This window comes from Aspergillus steynii, assembly GCF_002849105.1.
Source record: "Aspergillus steynii IBT 23096 chromosome Unknown P170scaffold_1, whole genome shotgun sequence".
In the NCBI taxonomy this organism is placed as follows: Eukaryota; Fungi; Ascomycota; class Eurotiomycetes; order Eurotiales; family Aspergillaceae; genus Aspergillus; species Aspergillus steynii.
The window spans coordinates 328,918-341,764 of record NW_020194398.1 but is presented as its reverse complement, the minus strand read 5'-3'; the positions used below and the strand labels follow the sequence as shown (position 1 = coordinate 341,764).

The 12,847-nt window shown below is 51.4% G+C and overlaps 5 protein-coding genes across 5 annotated transcripts; 2 read left to right on the top strand and 3 right to left on the bottom strand.

Moving 5' to 3' along the window:
• Nucleotides 1-137: 137 nt before the first annotated feature.
• On the bottom strand, nt 138-2,369 carry P170DRAFT_469205 (Zn(II)2Cys6 transcription factor; the record flags this gene model as incomplete). Its single annotated transcript, XM_024852604.1, has 5 exons — nt 138-728; nt 820-1,381; nt 1,435-1,693; nt 1,757-2,273; nt 2,325-2,369. The coding sequence occupies 5 exons, from the start codon at nt 2,367-2,369 to the stop codon at nt 138-140; spliced, it is 1,974 nt and encodes a 657-aa protein (XP_024709013.1).
• Nucleotides 2,370-2,929: 560 nt separating this feature from the next.
• P170DRAFT_460086 (uncharacterized protein) lies at nt 2,930-5,610 on the top strand. The gene is made up of 9 exons (XM_024851907.1): nt 2,930-3,020; nt 3,104-3,223; nt 3,282-3,544; nt 3,595-4,139; nt 4,197-4,321; nt 4,375-4,523; nt 4,576-4,751; nt 4,811-4,994; nt 5,059-5,610. Exons 1-9 carry the CDS (start codon nt 2,989-2,991, stop codon nt 5,595-5,597), a joined length of 2,133 nt encoding a protein of 710 aa, XP_024709012.1. The 5' UTR covers nt 2,930-2,988; the 3' UTR covers nt 5,598-5,610.
• A 153-nt stretch (nt 5,611-5,763) lies between these two features.
• Nucleotides 5,764-7,336, bottom strand: P170DRAFT_396316 (aromatic-amino-acid aminotransferase). Its single transcript, XM_024846111.1, has 5 exons — nt 6,987-7,336; nt 6,438-6,918; nt 6,118-6,360; nt 5,971-6,060; nt 5,764-5,915 (listed from the first exon to the last, which is right to left on the bottom strand). The coding sequence occupies exons 1-5, from the start codon at nt 7,311-7,313 to the stop codon at nt 5,800-5,802; spliced, it is 1,257 nt and encodes a 418-aa protein (XP_024709011.1). The 5' UTR covers nt 7,314-7,336; the 3' UTR covers nt 5,764-5,799.
• Nucleotides 7,337-8,294: 958 nt separating this feature from the next.
• Nucleotides 8,295-9,507, top strand: P170DRAFT_460084 (Gfo/Idh/MocA family protein; the record flags this gene model as incomplete). The annotated part of the gene is made up of 2 exons (XM_024851906.1): nt 8,295-8,689; nt 8,770-9,507. Exons 1-2 carry the CDS (start codon nt 8,348-8,350, stop codon nt 9,505-9,507), a joined length of 1,080 nt encoding a protein of 359 aa, XP_024709010.1. The 5' UTR covers nt 8,295-8,347.
• Nucleotides 9,508-9,828: 321 nt separating this feature from the next.
• On the bottom strand, nt 9,829-11,036 carry P170DRAFT_469201 (uncharacterized protein; the record flags this gene model as incomplete). The annotated part of the gene is made up of 6 exons (XM_024852603.1): nt 9,829-9,845; nt 9,892-9,972; nt 10,039-10,233; nt 10,297-10,383; nt 10,452-10,911; nt 10,968-11,036. 6 exons carry the CDS (start codon nt 11,034-11,036, stop codon nt 9,829-9,831), a joined length of 909 nt encoding a protein of 302 aa, XP_024709009.1.
• Between the last annotated feature and the right edge of the window lie 1,811 nt (nt 11,037-12,847).

Sequence of the window (12,847 nt, the reverse complement as noted above, 5' to 3'; positions counted from 1 at the left end):
CACCGATGCTAGTCGCTAAAGGCCGTCTCCCTGGTTTGGGTGTTGCTAGACACCCATGAAGTATGGATATGTCGGTCGCCAAAGGGGGCCAGACTGTCTAGTACTTGCTTTTGAGTGGGGTCTGCTGCTCACTGTGACTAAACTAGCAGTTCGTTCCCGTCGAGCCACATCATCTCCATCATTCCCTTGAATGTGGTTGGATCGTCTAGATTGGGCAGGGGTGCTTCACGGCTGACATTCGGCATAAAATTATGCGAGCTTTCGGTTTGAATCGATTCAGATTGCAAAGGGTGATCGAATTGTGTGGAAGCTTCCCCTATCTGTTGTGGACTTTGAGCATTAGAATCCAGCGGCAGTTTCCACGCATGACCCGGCATTGATAAGATATCCCTTTCGAGAGATCCAGAGGGACTGCTTCTCGCTTCAGGAGATGAGCTGTCTATAGCATCAGGTGGGGAAATCGCTTGCTCTTTCGGTTTGGCTCCGAGCGGAAATGATTGAAGAATCCCGGCCAGGATGTATGCTGGATCGAATAATACGGTAGAGCGCATCACTTGTGGTAGATTGGTGACCATGAAATATTCCACCTGGCGTTTAGGGCAAACCGGCATTGGAGGAGTCGGCGCTAGTGTTGTCCGTTCAAATGGGGCACATGGTTCCCCCAGGAACTCATCAACGTCTCTATCAGATATTCTTGCAGATTTCATATCGGCCTGCAATACATCCCACTAAAAGCCAAGTCAACTATCAGTTCCTTATCCTTTTTCTTAATCCAGCCCGCATTTGACGCCACCGTCGGGGAATTTAGATATTACCTACCATTGCATTCACGGGGGCCCAAAAGCCCCTAAGCTGTTTGAGCAAACGCAAGTTGGAGAGAAGCCGGACTCTTAGGAGGCGAAAAGCAGGATTCCGATCACTCGCTGAATCGGTGCTGCGATTTTGGATACTTTCCACGTATTTGAAGTAAACTGAGCTTGACACCAATGAACAGTATGCAACAAATGGTGGCAAGGCCGATCGAAAGCACTGCTGAACGGAGAGGCAAGTCGTGAGAATGTCGGAAATTTGATTTATATGCCGAGCCGCGATCTTGGAGCACGGCAGGATATGTGCTTGAGCCCACGGCTCTTGTTTCTGCAAAAACCTAGCCATCGCGAGATGCGGTAGGATGCGACAAAGGTGGTAGATAGTTTGTAGTGATATAACGTCATCGAATTCCGACTGTCCCACCCAACGCCGGCCATCAAAGTTCAAGTACTCTGGAGGAAATGTCCTGTAGATGCTACAGGCCTCGGTGTCTAGATTAATCAAGGTTGCCAATTGCGTCCCAGGATGTGCGTCATCATAGAGCCCGTAAACGAACTGCCTTATCTTCAACCTGGTCTATTGTTAGGAGTCCAACCGGGTGTTAATGAGATACACTCCACGTACCAGAGCTCCATGAGTTTCATGATTCTGCCACGGACAAAGCTTCCTAGGACAATTTCTGGGGACTGTGGGAGAATTTCCTCTCTTAGTGAGAGTTGATCCTCCAGCACCGAATCGAAAGGAGCTACAAAAAAATCATTTTTGAGCAGACTACGGCATGTCATCGCAATCCAAAAGCAGGACTGTTTCAGTTCGCGAGCCTCGTCAGGAGGCAGGCGGGGATTACCAACAGCCACTTGCTGGGCAGATTGCATTGCATTACCTATTCACGCGATGAGCATATCACAGTCGCCGCGGGTAGGCTGGGTGAGATGCAAGAACTTACTGGCACATTCTCGGAAATTGCTCGTGCCTCCTACCGCACACCAGTAGGCTGCAAGATTATAGTAAGTCTGAACCGCATCCAGAGTTGGACGCGTGGCCTGTTTAGCCGCCATGTTGGCGCGCTCTGCCCACAGTCTCGCCGGCCATTTCGTTCCCTGAGGTGTTGAGGTTTCATCAACCAGATGGTGTGTTGGGGCTGTTCTTGCTTCCAGCAATAGCAGCGCTATCGAAAAGATCGAGTCACGCACCGAGGGTGATATGTGGCCTTCAACATATCGGCGCTTCACACAAGGCTGGTGAAAGATGAAACTAGACGGAATGAAAAGCACGAAATAGAAATCCAAAAGCACCAGACCATTGAACTCCGTTGAGAGCTGGCCGTTTTTTACCACCGACACTGTTCTCCCACTGTGCCATGAATGGTCCACCGGCTGCTTTCTGCGGGCAGGCAGATAGCCGCAGTCGAAACCGAGACGACGGCACCGATGGCAAGCCGGGAGTTCCCGGGAGCATTTACGCTGATAATAAGATCAATCACCAATTCTTAACGAGATGAAAATAAAGCATACCTTGTTAGCCCGGCAGCGACTGCAAGCAATGGGGTGCAGGTTCATCTTGTGCGACGATGGACGGAGAGCATTCAACAATGCGCCCGATCGATGGGGGGATTCCCCGGCTCGCGCTAACCGTATGGGGTGTGGTTGCCAAGCCTTCCTTGGCATTGGGTTCCTGGTCCGATTAGATCGCAGTCTATACATCATCCATCACTTCACTCCTGGTTGGGGGATGGAATGGGTCAAAACACATCTTCCTCATGTCGAGATCCCTGCAATGCAAAGTATAGTGGATGAGGTCTCGTAGGTGCTGGTGCTAGTTGTCTTGAAAATAGCTGTCTCCGTCAAATCCATGGGCTGAGAACAACTACAGAATATGTTTTTATCTCGCACGAGTTTGAATATGAAACTATACTGCTCTAATGCCTGTTTAGTACTATGACCCTAAACATAGGTCGAAAACATTATAGTATTCACTAGAATTCCCACTCTAATTAAATCTAGCGAATCAAACTAGAATCCTTTCATGATCGGATTAACCGAGGTTCCGAGCAACGAGCGTTATCACTCGGCTGCGTCCCGAAACCACTCATTCCTATCTTCTCCCCGCGCTCGATCTTATTACGTGGATCCACCTGAAAGATATGTTAAATGCAGCATCTAACGGGCGTTAAGAACGATGACAGCTTCTGGTTCGCGTTCGGCGAATGCGTAAGAGGCCCTGAACGTTCTCGGATCGGCTCCCGAGCATACCCAGATCCCCGGAAGAGTAACCGCTAATACGAATCTTGCAGATGCGAATCGTGCCGTCGGCGTAAGGTCAAATGCTCGGGCGAACAGCCGTGTCGCAGTTGTATCAGACACAATTGGGAATGCACGTTTGGAAATTGGGGTCGGAGGCGGTACTCTGAAGCGTGCGTGATGTTTTGTATACATGTCATGCAAGTGGTGACTCAGCTGATAGCCTCCAAGTCATGTCCAGGGGCTTTTAGACAAAATTCGATCATACGAAGATCAGCTTGCTGTTCAATCTGATAGTGGATCGGTTGTCAGACAGCAATCCGAACATGATCCAGGCGGCCATGCACCGGCAGTCCGGCACCCTGCGTTCATTGCACCTGCGCCTCGACCGGGGGGACATGCAACGCCTAGTACGCATGGATTACAGGAGCCACTGTCAGATGGAATCCCTTTCCCTGATGGTGATGATGACGATGATGCGGGTATTAGTCCAGGTACGACGAAATCTTGTCCTCGTGAACGTTGAAGTTAATATTATACTTAGCGACAGACTTGACCTCTGGGCCAGCGTTTGAATCTCAGGTCAGGTCCTTGCTGCACCAGAATCGCCCATGCAACAGTTTAAACAAAATGATTCCTGATCACATGGGAGTAGACAGACCAACCAGTCAATGGAAATCATCCCAAGCGTTGGTCAATGAGGCTTCCGCACCTATGATCCCGACTTTGTCGGAATCTCAGCACCTTCTCGATCGGTTCCTGTTCTATCTTGGTGTTAGCCAACACTTCTTCGACCCTCGCACCTTTTCCGATTCCATGATGCTGTTATTCCAGTCTCCCGAACGACAGCAATATCATATGTGCACGACTTGGTTCACCGAGTACTTGCTAGTCATGGCTATGGCGAAACTGATGGATGTCGAAGAGCCAACATCTCAACCGCCGGGCGCAAGCCTTTTCGCGGAAGCAATGAGGCGTCTACCTCATTTACATCAGCTCGGCGAAGAGGGTGTAATTGCCGTGGAGATTCTGACACTGATCACCACCTATCTGCAATGGTGTGATCGCAAGCACGATGCTTATCTTTACGTGTGTCGAGCTATCGGCCTTCATGACAATAATTTGGTATACTGACCTTTCGCATAGGTTGGCCTGGCATTGCGACTAGCTATTGCACTTGGATGTAATCGGCCTTCCGGGGAGCAAGCTTGTCTTCCGTCGGAAACCGCTCATCGAGTACGGCTGTGGTGGACAGTGTACATGCTGGATAGGTATGGACCCTGGCCCCTTCTACAAACCAAATAACTCAATATGTACCATATAGACGTCTCTCATCGGGGCTCGGTCTAGCTGCCGGTGCAGACGAGCGTCAACTCTGCCTAGAATTTCCCCGCCACGCAATTGGCTTCCAATCGCCTATTGCCTTGATTATCAACGTTCGCATTGCCCGTGCCACCGACGATATTATGTCCTGTAAGTAGCTCTCAGTCGGATGAACTGCGCAGAGTTGTTAACTTTTGTTCAGCGCTATACGGAAATGCTTCCATAACCCAAAATGAGCTGGTGCGAAAGATCCAAATTGTTCTCCATGATCTCTACGAGACCGGTCGTAGTTTGCCTGCGCCCTTACTGTTGGACTTTAATCGGCCTCTTCAGACAGTCACCAGAACTGGTGCATCGCTGTATTTGATGCTCTTTCAGGTGAGATACTCTTCTTTGATTCACTATTCTTTTTTATTATACTAAGCCAAACCCACAAGGCTATAATCCTATGTGTCCGCCCCATTCTCCTACAGAGAGTTCGTCAAAAAGTCCGTCGCCAGGCCAAGCAGCAGCCCTTAGAACCGGCGCCTCCTATCCTAGCCTGCTTGTGCGAGACATGCAACGAAGCGGCTACTAAAAGCCTAAGTATCTTATTTGCTCTTCAGCGACAACGCATCATCCGTACGTCTTTCCCACTCTCTATCCCTGCCATGTTCAACATCCTTAACCTGCTCCCCAACTACAGCACGATACGGATTCTTCGACCTCGACGCCACCTTCTCCGCTGCCTTCATTCTAGTCATGGTAGGATTCATCGGAGATTCTTCAACCAGTCCACCTCCAGCGCTCGACCAAGCCTTCGTAGTCCTGCGCTTCCTCTCCCGAGCAGGAAACCTAGCCGCCGAACAGCGCCTCCAAGACATCCTGCAATCTTGTCTCCACGTCTGGCCGACTTACTCTGCGGGTGACAAACAGGCAAACGATAGCAGACAGGGCCCTGCTGGCGCTTCGTCAACTCCTTCTCAACCCCTGCCTCGCTCGAGTACATCCCCTGGCACAGACTATTTTCACTCCACGCAGGAAGATTCGAGACTACTGGAGCCGTGGATGCACCATGATATGGCATCGGGTGTGTTCGATATGCAAGGAGGCTGGGATATGGACTTGTCCGGGGAAGCGGAGGGGATATATTCGAGTTTCTATGATCCGACGCTGCCGTTGACCGGGGTGGATCATACGGATTGGGCGGAGATTGAGAAGGTGCTTCGCGGGTTGAATGCGTAGTTAGTGTCTTGGGAGTATTCTGGACAAGTATATAAGTTTCTATATTTGTAGGTCTAACGAGTTATGAGTGACGCGAGATTTATTTGATATAGTAGGTTTCTTTAATCTAGGTTGTGTATTTTCAAAGATTTGGTTCTCGGAATGTGGAATCCATTTAACAGATCATGCATTTCATCTCTATGCTGCAGCTTCATTTCAAAAACTACGACGCAGTCTTCAGACACTCCGCAATCGACTCTGCCACATACTGCACATTCCCCGGGTTCAACCCCGCAATGGAGATGCGCGAGTTCCCAGCCATGTAAATATGATAATCCTCTAATTTCAGTCAGCTCACATCCAATCGGCATGCTCACGAGTGGGATAAACGTACCTCTCAGCCTTCTGACAATCTCGGGCTCCAGACCCAAGAACCCAAACATTCCCGATTGCTGGACCAAATGATCCCAGGTGCCAGGTGCTCCTGTCAAGATTCTTATCAGCCAAGTCTCTCCACGGTTTTCCAGTTGCGTTATCTTACCGGATTGGTTCAAATGGTCATACAAGGCCGTTCGCATGGCCCGGATCCGCGAACTCATCGTGATCAAATCCTCATACCACATCTTTCGAAGGCCCTCGTCGTTCAGAATCGTGGATGCGATCTTGGCCCCGTAGGCCGGGGGATTGGAGACCTCCGAGCGCTGGAGCATCTCAAGCACGGACTGCGTGTTCGTGGCGGTTTGGTCGTTCTGCGTTACGACGAAGACGCAGCCGACTCGCTCTCCTGTGCTTTGCGTCAGTCTTTTTTTCTTGGTCGGGACTGCGAGTTGTCGGTGGTTAGATGAATAGAGGGAAAAATACCGTAAAGACCCATATTCTTCGCAAAGGACATGCACACGCCGACTTCGAGCTGCAGCTCATCGACAAAGTGCCTGATAGCGAAGGCATCGTTGTCCAGGTTTCCCGAGTTGAAGCCCAGATACGCGGCGTCGAAGAGCGGGAAGAGCTGTTTCTCCTTGACGATGCGTCCGATCTGCTTCCACTGCTCGGGGCTGGGATCGCAGCCCGTCGGGTTATGGGCGCAGGCGTGGATGATGACCACGGAGTGGGGTTCGGCGGCGTTGAGGGCCGAGAGGTACGAGTCGATGTCGAGTCTCTTTTTGGCGTCGTCGTAGTACTGGAACGAGTGGCAGTTGAATCCAAGTGACGCGAAGACCTGGTGATGGTTCGACCATGTCGGTTGAGGGATGTAGACGTTGGGTAGGGGCTGGCGACAGTATTTGAGCAGGAGAGCAGCCAGATGGAGGGCTCCGGTGCCTGAGATACTCTGACAAGCGGCGATCTATCCGCTGTTAGTTCATGGGATTCCTTTTCCATGCCTCAATCAGCGAAGCAGATGGAACTACTCACTCTACTCTCCACTCGGCCAAACAGATCTACACCCAGTGCTGTCCGTGGCGCGGCTTTCCGGAACCCGGCATGGCCCAGAATCGGCAGGTATTCGTGGTTCAGATTTTCTTTGGCGAGAAGCTCGCGAGCCTTCTGCACGGAGGGGAGGATCCACGGCTGGGCGTTCTCGTCGCGATAAGCACCCTGGCCGAGATTCACCTTCTTGGGGAAACTGTCGGCGTTGTACTGCGCCGTTAGGGCGAAGATGGCATCGGCCGGGATGAAGGGGGCTGTCTGGAACAGCGAGGGGCTGTCGGTTGCTGTTAGCGTTGTGGTTTGGGTGGCCATTTTGAAGATATACTGTTCGATAACTAAATTCTTGCCCCGCCTGGAGTGACTCGGCGTCTCTTTTATGGTCGCTGGATTTGCCCGTCGGGTTCGTATCCGCGACGCTTTCCGCGGGGTTCGGCGTCGGTCCGTGAAGCCGAGATGTCATCGAGGGTTTGATTCTTTTGATTGTTATTTATCAGAGATCGGATCAACTGCACGGAATTTCAGAAACGGATTGGAATCCGGCATTCTTTGGTTGTTTGTCTGTCTGGCTGTCCTTAAGTAGCAGATCTTCTCCACACTTGTGGTCAAGACTCTCCATGCCATTCTTTGCAGATAAAAAGAAAAGAGAAGAAAAGAAAAAAGGAATAGCCACTCTCCAATTGAAAGGGTTAGAAGCACATCCAATACTCATCCTTGCCTATTTCTGCCTGCTCCGTGGTATTGCACGCGCTTTTAAGGCTGTCTTGGACCCAGAACCCCACCTGACGCCTTGTGGTAGGATCTTGGCTGCTGGTCGGTGTCTGTTCCAAAGCTGCCATAAGTTGAATCTTTGAAAATAAATAACCCTAAGTGGTTCTGCGACTTTATTTCAATTAATAATATGCCATTCTACAATGCGAGGAATCAATTAGGGTTCACATCGGGACATTGTCACCCCGAGAATGCTGTGCACTGGAAGCGAACCAGAAGGTTCATTGCCAGCTGACCACGACAGCCATGATGATTGCAACTGTTATTCAGCCTATCACTATCCCACTGATTCTTCCGATTGTTCTCGATTGCAGCATCTGGAGGGGAAACGCGGGGAGAACTTCCTCGCGACTGTCGATCGCATCGGAAGATCTGCCGGGGACGATGCAAGCGGTAATTCTCGCCGGGGATTTCCTCTCTCGCCCAATGCAGTAAGTAGAAGTGAAGTCAAGAAGTATACAGCGTCCTCGAGGGTATAAGAGTCGTCAACTCTCTCGATAGAGTCGCTCATTCTTCTTCTCATCAATTCAATCCTCTCTAAATCAATTCTTAATATCTTCTCATCTCACAATCCAACAATGGGCTCCATCCTCCCCACCGACCAAGTCCTGAACATCGCCGTGGCTGGCCTCGGTCGCATGGGCAAGCGCCATGTCCACACGCTGGTGGGCCGAGTTCCCAGGGCCAAAGTTGTCGCCGTCTGCAGCACCTGGGACAACGAAGTCGAGTGGGCCCAGGAAGCGTACCAGGGCACCGGCATCCAGGTCTTCAACTCCTACGAAGACATGATCCAGCTGCCTTCCCTGAACGCCGTCTGGATCTCCACCAGCACCGACGTCCACGCCAGCCAGACCCTCGCAGCCATCAACAAGGGACTGCACGTGCTGTGTGAGAAGCCTCTCAGCACCGATCTAACAGAGGTACGTAACCCCTTGACCCTATCCCCCTTCGTGCTCGAGAACTCACGCACCAAGGTACCGTCCGCTTGAAAGACGAACAGGCCCAGCATGTCGTCGACGTTGCCAATGCCCACCCACACCTAAAAGTCATGGCGGGCTACTCGCGCCGCTTCGACGCCTCGTACCGCGCCGCGAAGGAGCAGCTCGCCGGCATCGGCGCGCCGTTCGTCGTGCGCTCCCAGACCTGCGATCTCCTCGACGACACGGGCTTCTTCGTGCGCTACGCCGCCCGCAACGGCGGCATCTTCGTTGACTGCTGCATCCACGACATCGACCTGTCGCTGTTCTACATGGGCGAGCACCTGCTGCCCAAGTCCGCCTTCGCCGTTGGCTCCCTGCAGCATCATCCCGAGCTGGGACCCCTCCAGGACGTCGACAACGGCGTCGGCATCGTCGAGTTCTGGGGCGGGAAGATCGCCTACTTCTACTGCTCGCGCACCCAGGCTCATGGCCACGACGTCTGCACGGAGATCACTGGCACCCACGGCAAGATCATGGTGAATCTGATCCCGCGCACGAACCATGTCCAGGTGGCGGGTGCGAATGGGATCAGCCATGCCGTGCCTGAGGAGTATTGGCAGCGCTTCGAGGATGCGTTTGCCACTGAGGCTAATGAGTTCGTCGCCAGCGTCTTGGATGATGAGCCCGTCCCGGTCAAGCTGGAACTGGGCGTCAAGGGCATTATCATCGGTCGGGCGTTGCAGGACTCGCTGCTTTCTGGGGAGGTGGTGAAGTTTAATGAGAAGGGGCAGCGCTTGGATGGGAAGAACTCGCTCTAGACTGTGTCTGGTGATGATTTGTTTCCTACCAGTACCTACTTGAATAGGCTCAATAAATTGACCATTATTTGACTGGTTGGCGTTATTTCCGATTTATTTTTGTTTATTGGAGACTAGGCTCGGGGTATTTCAAACCTATCTACGTACAAGGCAATATTTCAGCACTTATGGCCAATGATAACACCTATACGATGTCGATTAATTCTATTGCTCATGCAATTCCAATTAATTATACCTCCTCTGCAGCCTCCCTTTTCCAACACTTCATCCCCCGCCCGCGAGATCTCGATCTCATCCCAAACAAATGCCTATACCCGTCCATCACAGCCAGATTCTCCCTTTCAACAACCTCAGCTCGACTCCGATGCACGACTGTCAAATCACTATCCACCGTCGGAGAGGGGCTGCGCGCCTTGGCCATGGTATACAGCGTCCAGAACGAGGCAAGACAAGCCACCATGATCGCTGCCAGATTCTTCGTCTCAGCACCCTGCCAGGCCACCGACCATGTCGAATGTGGATAACACTCACCGACACAAATCTCCACCCCACTCCATATGATCAGCCACGAGGCATCCGGGATCCCTGACCCCGCGTTTCCCCATACCATGCGGATGATCGAGACGCAGATGATGAATGCCGTGAGGAGGCTGATGCCGATTAGTGCGAGCTTTCGTTTCCAGTTGATTCGCGCTCGCCAGAGGACGTTGCTAGATAGCAGGATGACTTTGATAAAGTAATTAGTTTCATCGCTGATTACTGACAGATACAGAATGGAGGAAGACGTACTCGCTACGTCTGTGACGATGTCTAGCGAGGTGGACACTTTGACGGTCACCCGGCCGAGTCTAATGGACTCGGCACTTGCACAATTCTCTACCCGTGGATAGCATGTTAATCAAGTGTCTGTCCGGGGCCAAATGCACGGAATCGAAAACACCTACGGATCATCTGGTCAATCTCACTCAGCTCACATCGAAAGTTCAGCGTCCCGATACACCCCGCAAATGTGAGGATCAGCAGCCCGCACACGCTCCACCAGATGATCTTCTGCAGTCGATACCGCTCCCCTAGTTTGCGGAAGAAGAACAGAAACGAGAACTTCGCGCTCCATAAACTGCAATAGGTCAGGAAGTAGCCGGCCAGCTGCGCCCGCAGATCCCGCTGGATCTGATGCCAGTCGATGGTCAAGGGGATGGACAAGAGGTTACCCTTCGAGAATTGCAAGATGATGAAAAGATATCGATAGAAAGCGGTCCAAAGGCCGACATTTCCGAGGAAGAAGAGCCATGCTAGCAGGAGAAAAGCGTCGTCGGCGCGTTTCTGGGGGGCGATTTTCCATCGCGCGACGAGTCGCGTGGCGAGGAAGAGGAATGACGTGCCGACGGAAATCCAAAGCACTGCCTATGGACGCTGTTAATCTGATCATATCCTATCAATGCCAGGGAAGAGGGGAAGACCAGAAATGTCGTCTCGCTGATCTCCGGCGCAGACATCTTCGTCTGCGGCCGGACGTCAATCGGCTCCATGTCGGGGCAGCAGGTTCGAGGGATTGGTTGGATGCGCGCATATGCGGTGGGAGAGGATGACGGCGCCCATACAGCTTCTAGTTATATCAACATGGCGCTTAGAGATCCCGTGCAGAATGGGTAGTGCAACTCGGTGCTAGACGGGTTGTCAATCTGTCTGCCTTTGGAAACGGCATATAAGTACAGTCCAGGGGGAATATGCATAAGGAAGCGCCGATGATTAAGACGAGTTCTGTTTTGCTTGGATTTGCGCTGATCCGGAGCTCTTTGTTGGACTGGATAATCTGCTCGAGTGCACGGCTTGGGTCATTAGAGTTCGTTACTTCGAGCATATCTCTTTATAGCGCCGAGCTATATCGCCCTCTGTTAAGCGTACCTTTTCTCTCCTTCCTAAACCCCATGGGTGAAAATAGTTCATGGTTGTACACGCTTCGTGTCAATCCCAACATTGTAACACTCGAGCAACGATATCGAGCATTTGACGACCCGACCCTTTCCTCTTTTTCTCCCCTCTTTCCTTTTTCAGTAAATAAACCCTAGGCAATTGCCAAGGTGTCACCGCTAACTGGCATCCCGGCCGCTTCCAAGCTCGCTAGTGTCCAACACCAACTAGCCGATAACCGTCCCGATACGCTAAACATAGGAAATGGCTAGGATTGAAGCAATGTTCCCGTTGTTTGATGGAGGTGTTCCAGTAGGAAGTGCCCCGGGGGACGTACTTAGTGCCGAGTCTTCCCCTGAACTGGCGTTGGCAAACTTTCTTTGTTGCTCGGTAGTGCTTGTGATACGGGCTGCAGATTGCGTTACACGGGGGTTGGGTTGGATGCAGGTATCCTTCCGCTGGACTTGGTGAGGGGGGTTCGAATGTATGTACTTTGGGGAGAATTTGACTAAATTTATGTATGAATAAAAAATTGAAATGTGGATTTTATGGATGAAGGTTGGGGAGGTGTTTGTGGTCATACCCTTGCTTGCATTTATTCATCCCTGTCAATGGATAGATCAATACGGATAGGGACAGATGCGTATGATCGGAGGTGAAATCACCGGAAACATACGCCAGGGTGGAATGAACTTCGGAAATTCCCATAGTATAACGTTATTCTTCAAGTCATCTCTCCAGAAAGATGGCAATTATCTCCTACAGCCGTGGGCGCAATTTTAACCTCCACTCTCCTATGCGAACTACCGGCCTTACATACAGGATTGTGCATTTGGTCTACCAGGATTCAAATCCTTCTACCGCTGCTATCTGTCGAGGCTCTGGATCGATCAGATTTCAACTATGGGTCTGTCATGAGGTCTAGCTCAAGTTCGGTCTCTGCAGCCACTGCTTGACCGGAATAGAGTTGTCATCGAACGATCGATGTTGAGCGTCCAAGGACGTTTGATTTATCATATTTGACGGATGTCTCAGTTATCAAGCTCATAGTTAATTCTGAGGTACCGCGCCAATCACTGCCATTCTCAGAGCATACCATACCTGCAGTGGGTCTTGCACCGAGATCTTGCGAACAGACAACTAGGCCGAGACTTGCATATACTACATTTTTCAACTTTCCAGGGTAGCCGAGTCGGCGGTACCGATTAGAAGCAAGGAATCGCGGGTGCTTTTGATCGAATGAAATTCAATCCGATCTTGTCGATCTCACCGACACCTATGGTCGATCAAGGGTCAATCAGTAGACTACCAATCGACTTGTCATGATCGGACGCCGGCCATTCCCCGAGTCAGTTGAGCAGACATGAGAGCCTCAGCACTGCATCTTCCGGCCGAAAGACCAAGCAGCCCCATCCAGGCGGACAGTCGA

Excerpts from the sequence above, each read along its gene's own strand:
- P170DRAFT_460086 (XM_024851907.1), top strand. The coding sequence starts at position 2,989 with ATGACAGCTTCTGGTTCGCGTTCGGCGAATGC. Across the intron at positions 3,021-3,103 it reads GGTTCGCGTTCGGCGAATGC|ATGCGAATCGTGCCGTCGGC; the intron begins GTAAGAGGCCCT and ends CGAATCTTGCAG. Across the intron at positions 3,545-3,594 it reads TGATGCGGGTATTAGTCCAG|CGACAGACTTGACCTCTGGG; the intron begins GTACGACGAAAT and ends TATTATACTTAG.
- P170DRAFT_396316 (XM_024846111.1), bottom strand. The coding sequence starts at position 7,313 with ATGGCCACCCAAACCACAACGCTAACAGCAACCGACAGCCCCTCGCTG. Across the intron at positions 6,919-6,986 it reads TTGGCCGAGTGGAGAGTAGA|ATCGCCGCTTGTCAGAGTAT; the intron begins GTGAGTAGTTCC and ends AACAGCGGATAG. Across the intron at positions 6,061-6,117 it reads TGACCATTTGAACCAATCCG|GAGCACCTGGCACCTGGGAT; the intron begins GTAAGATAACGC and ends GAATCTTGACAG.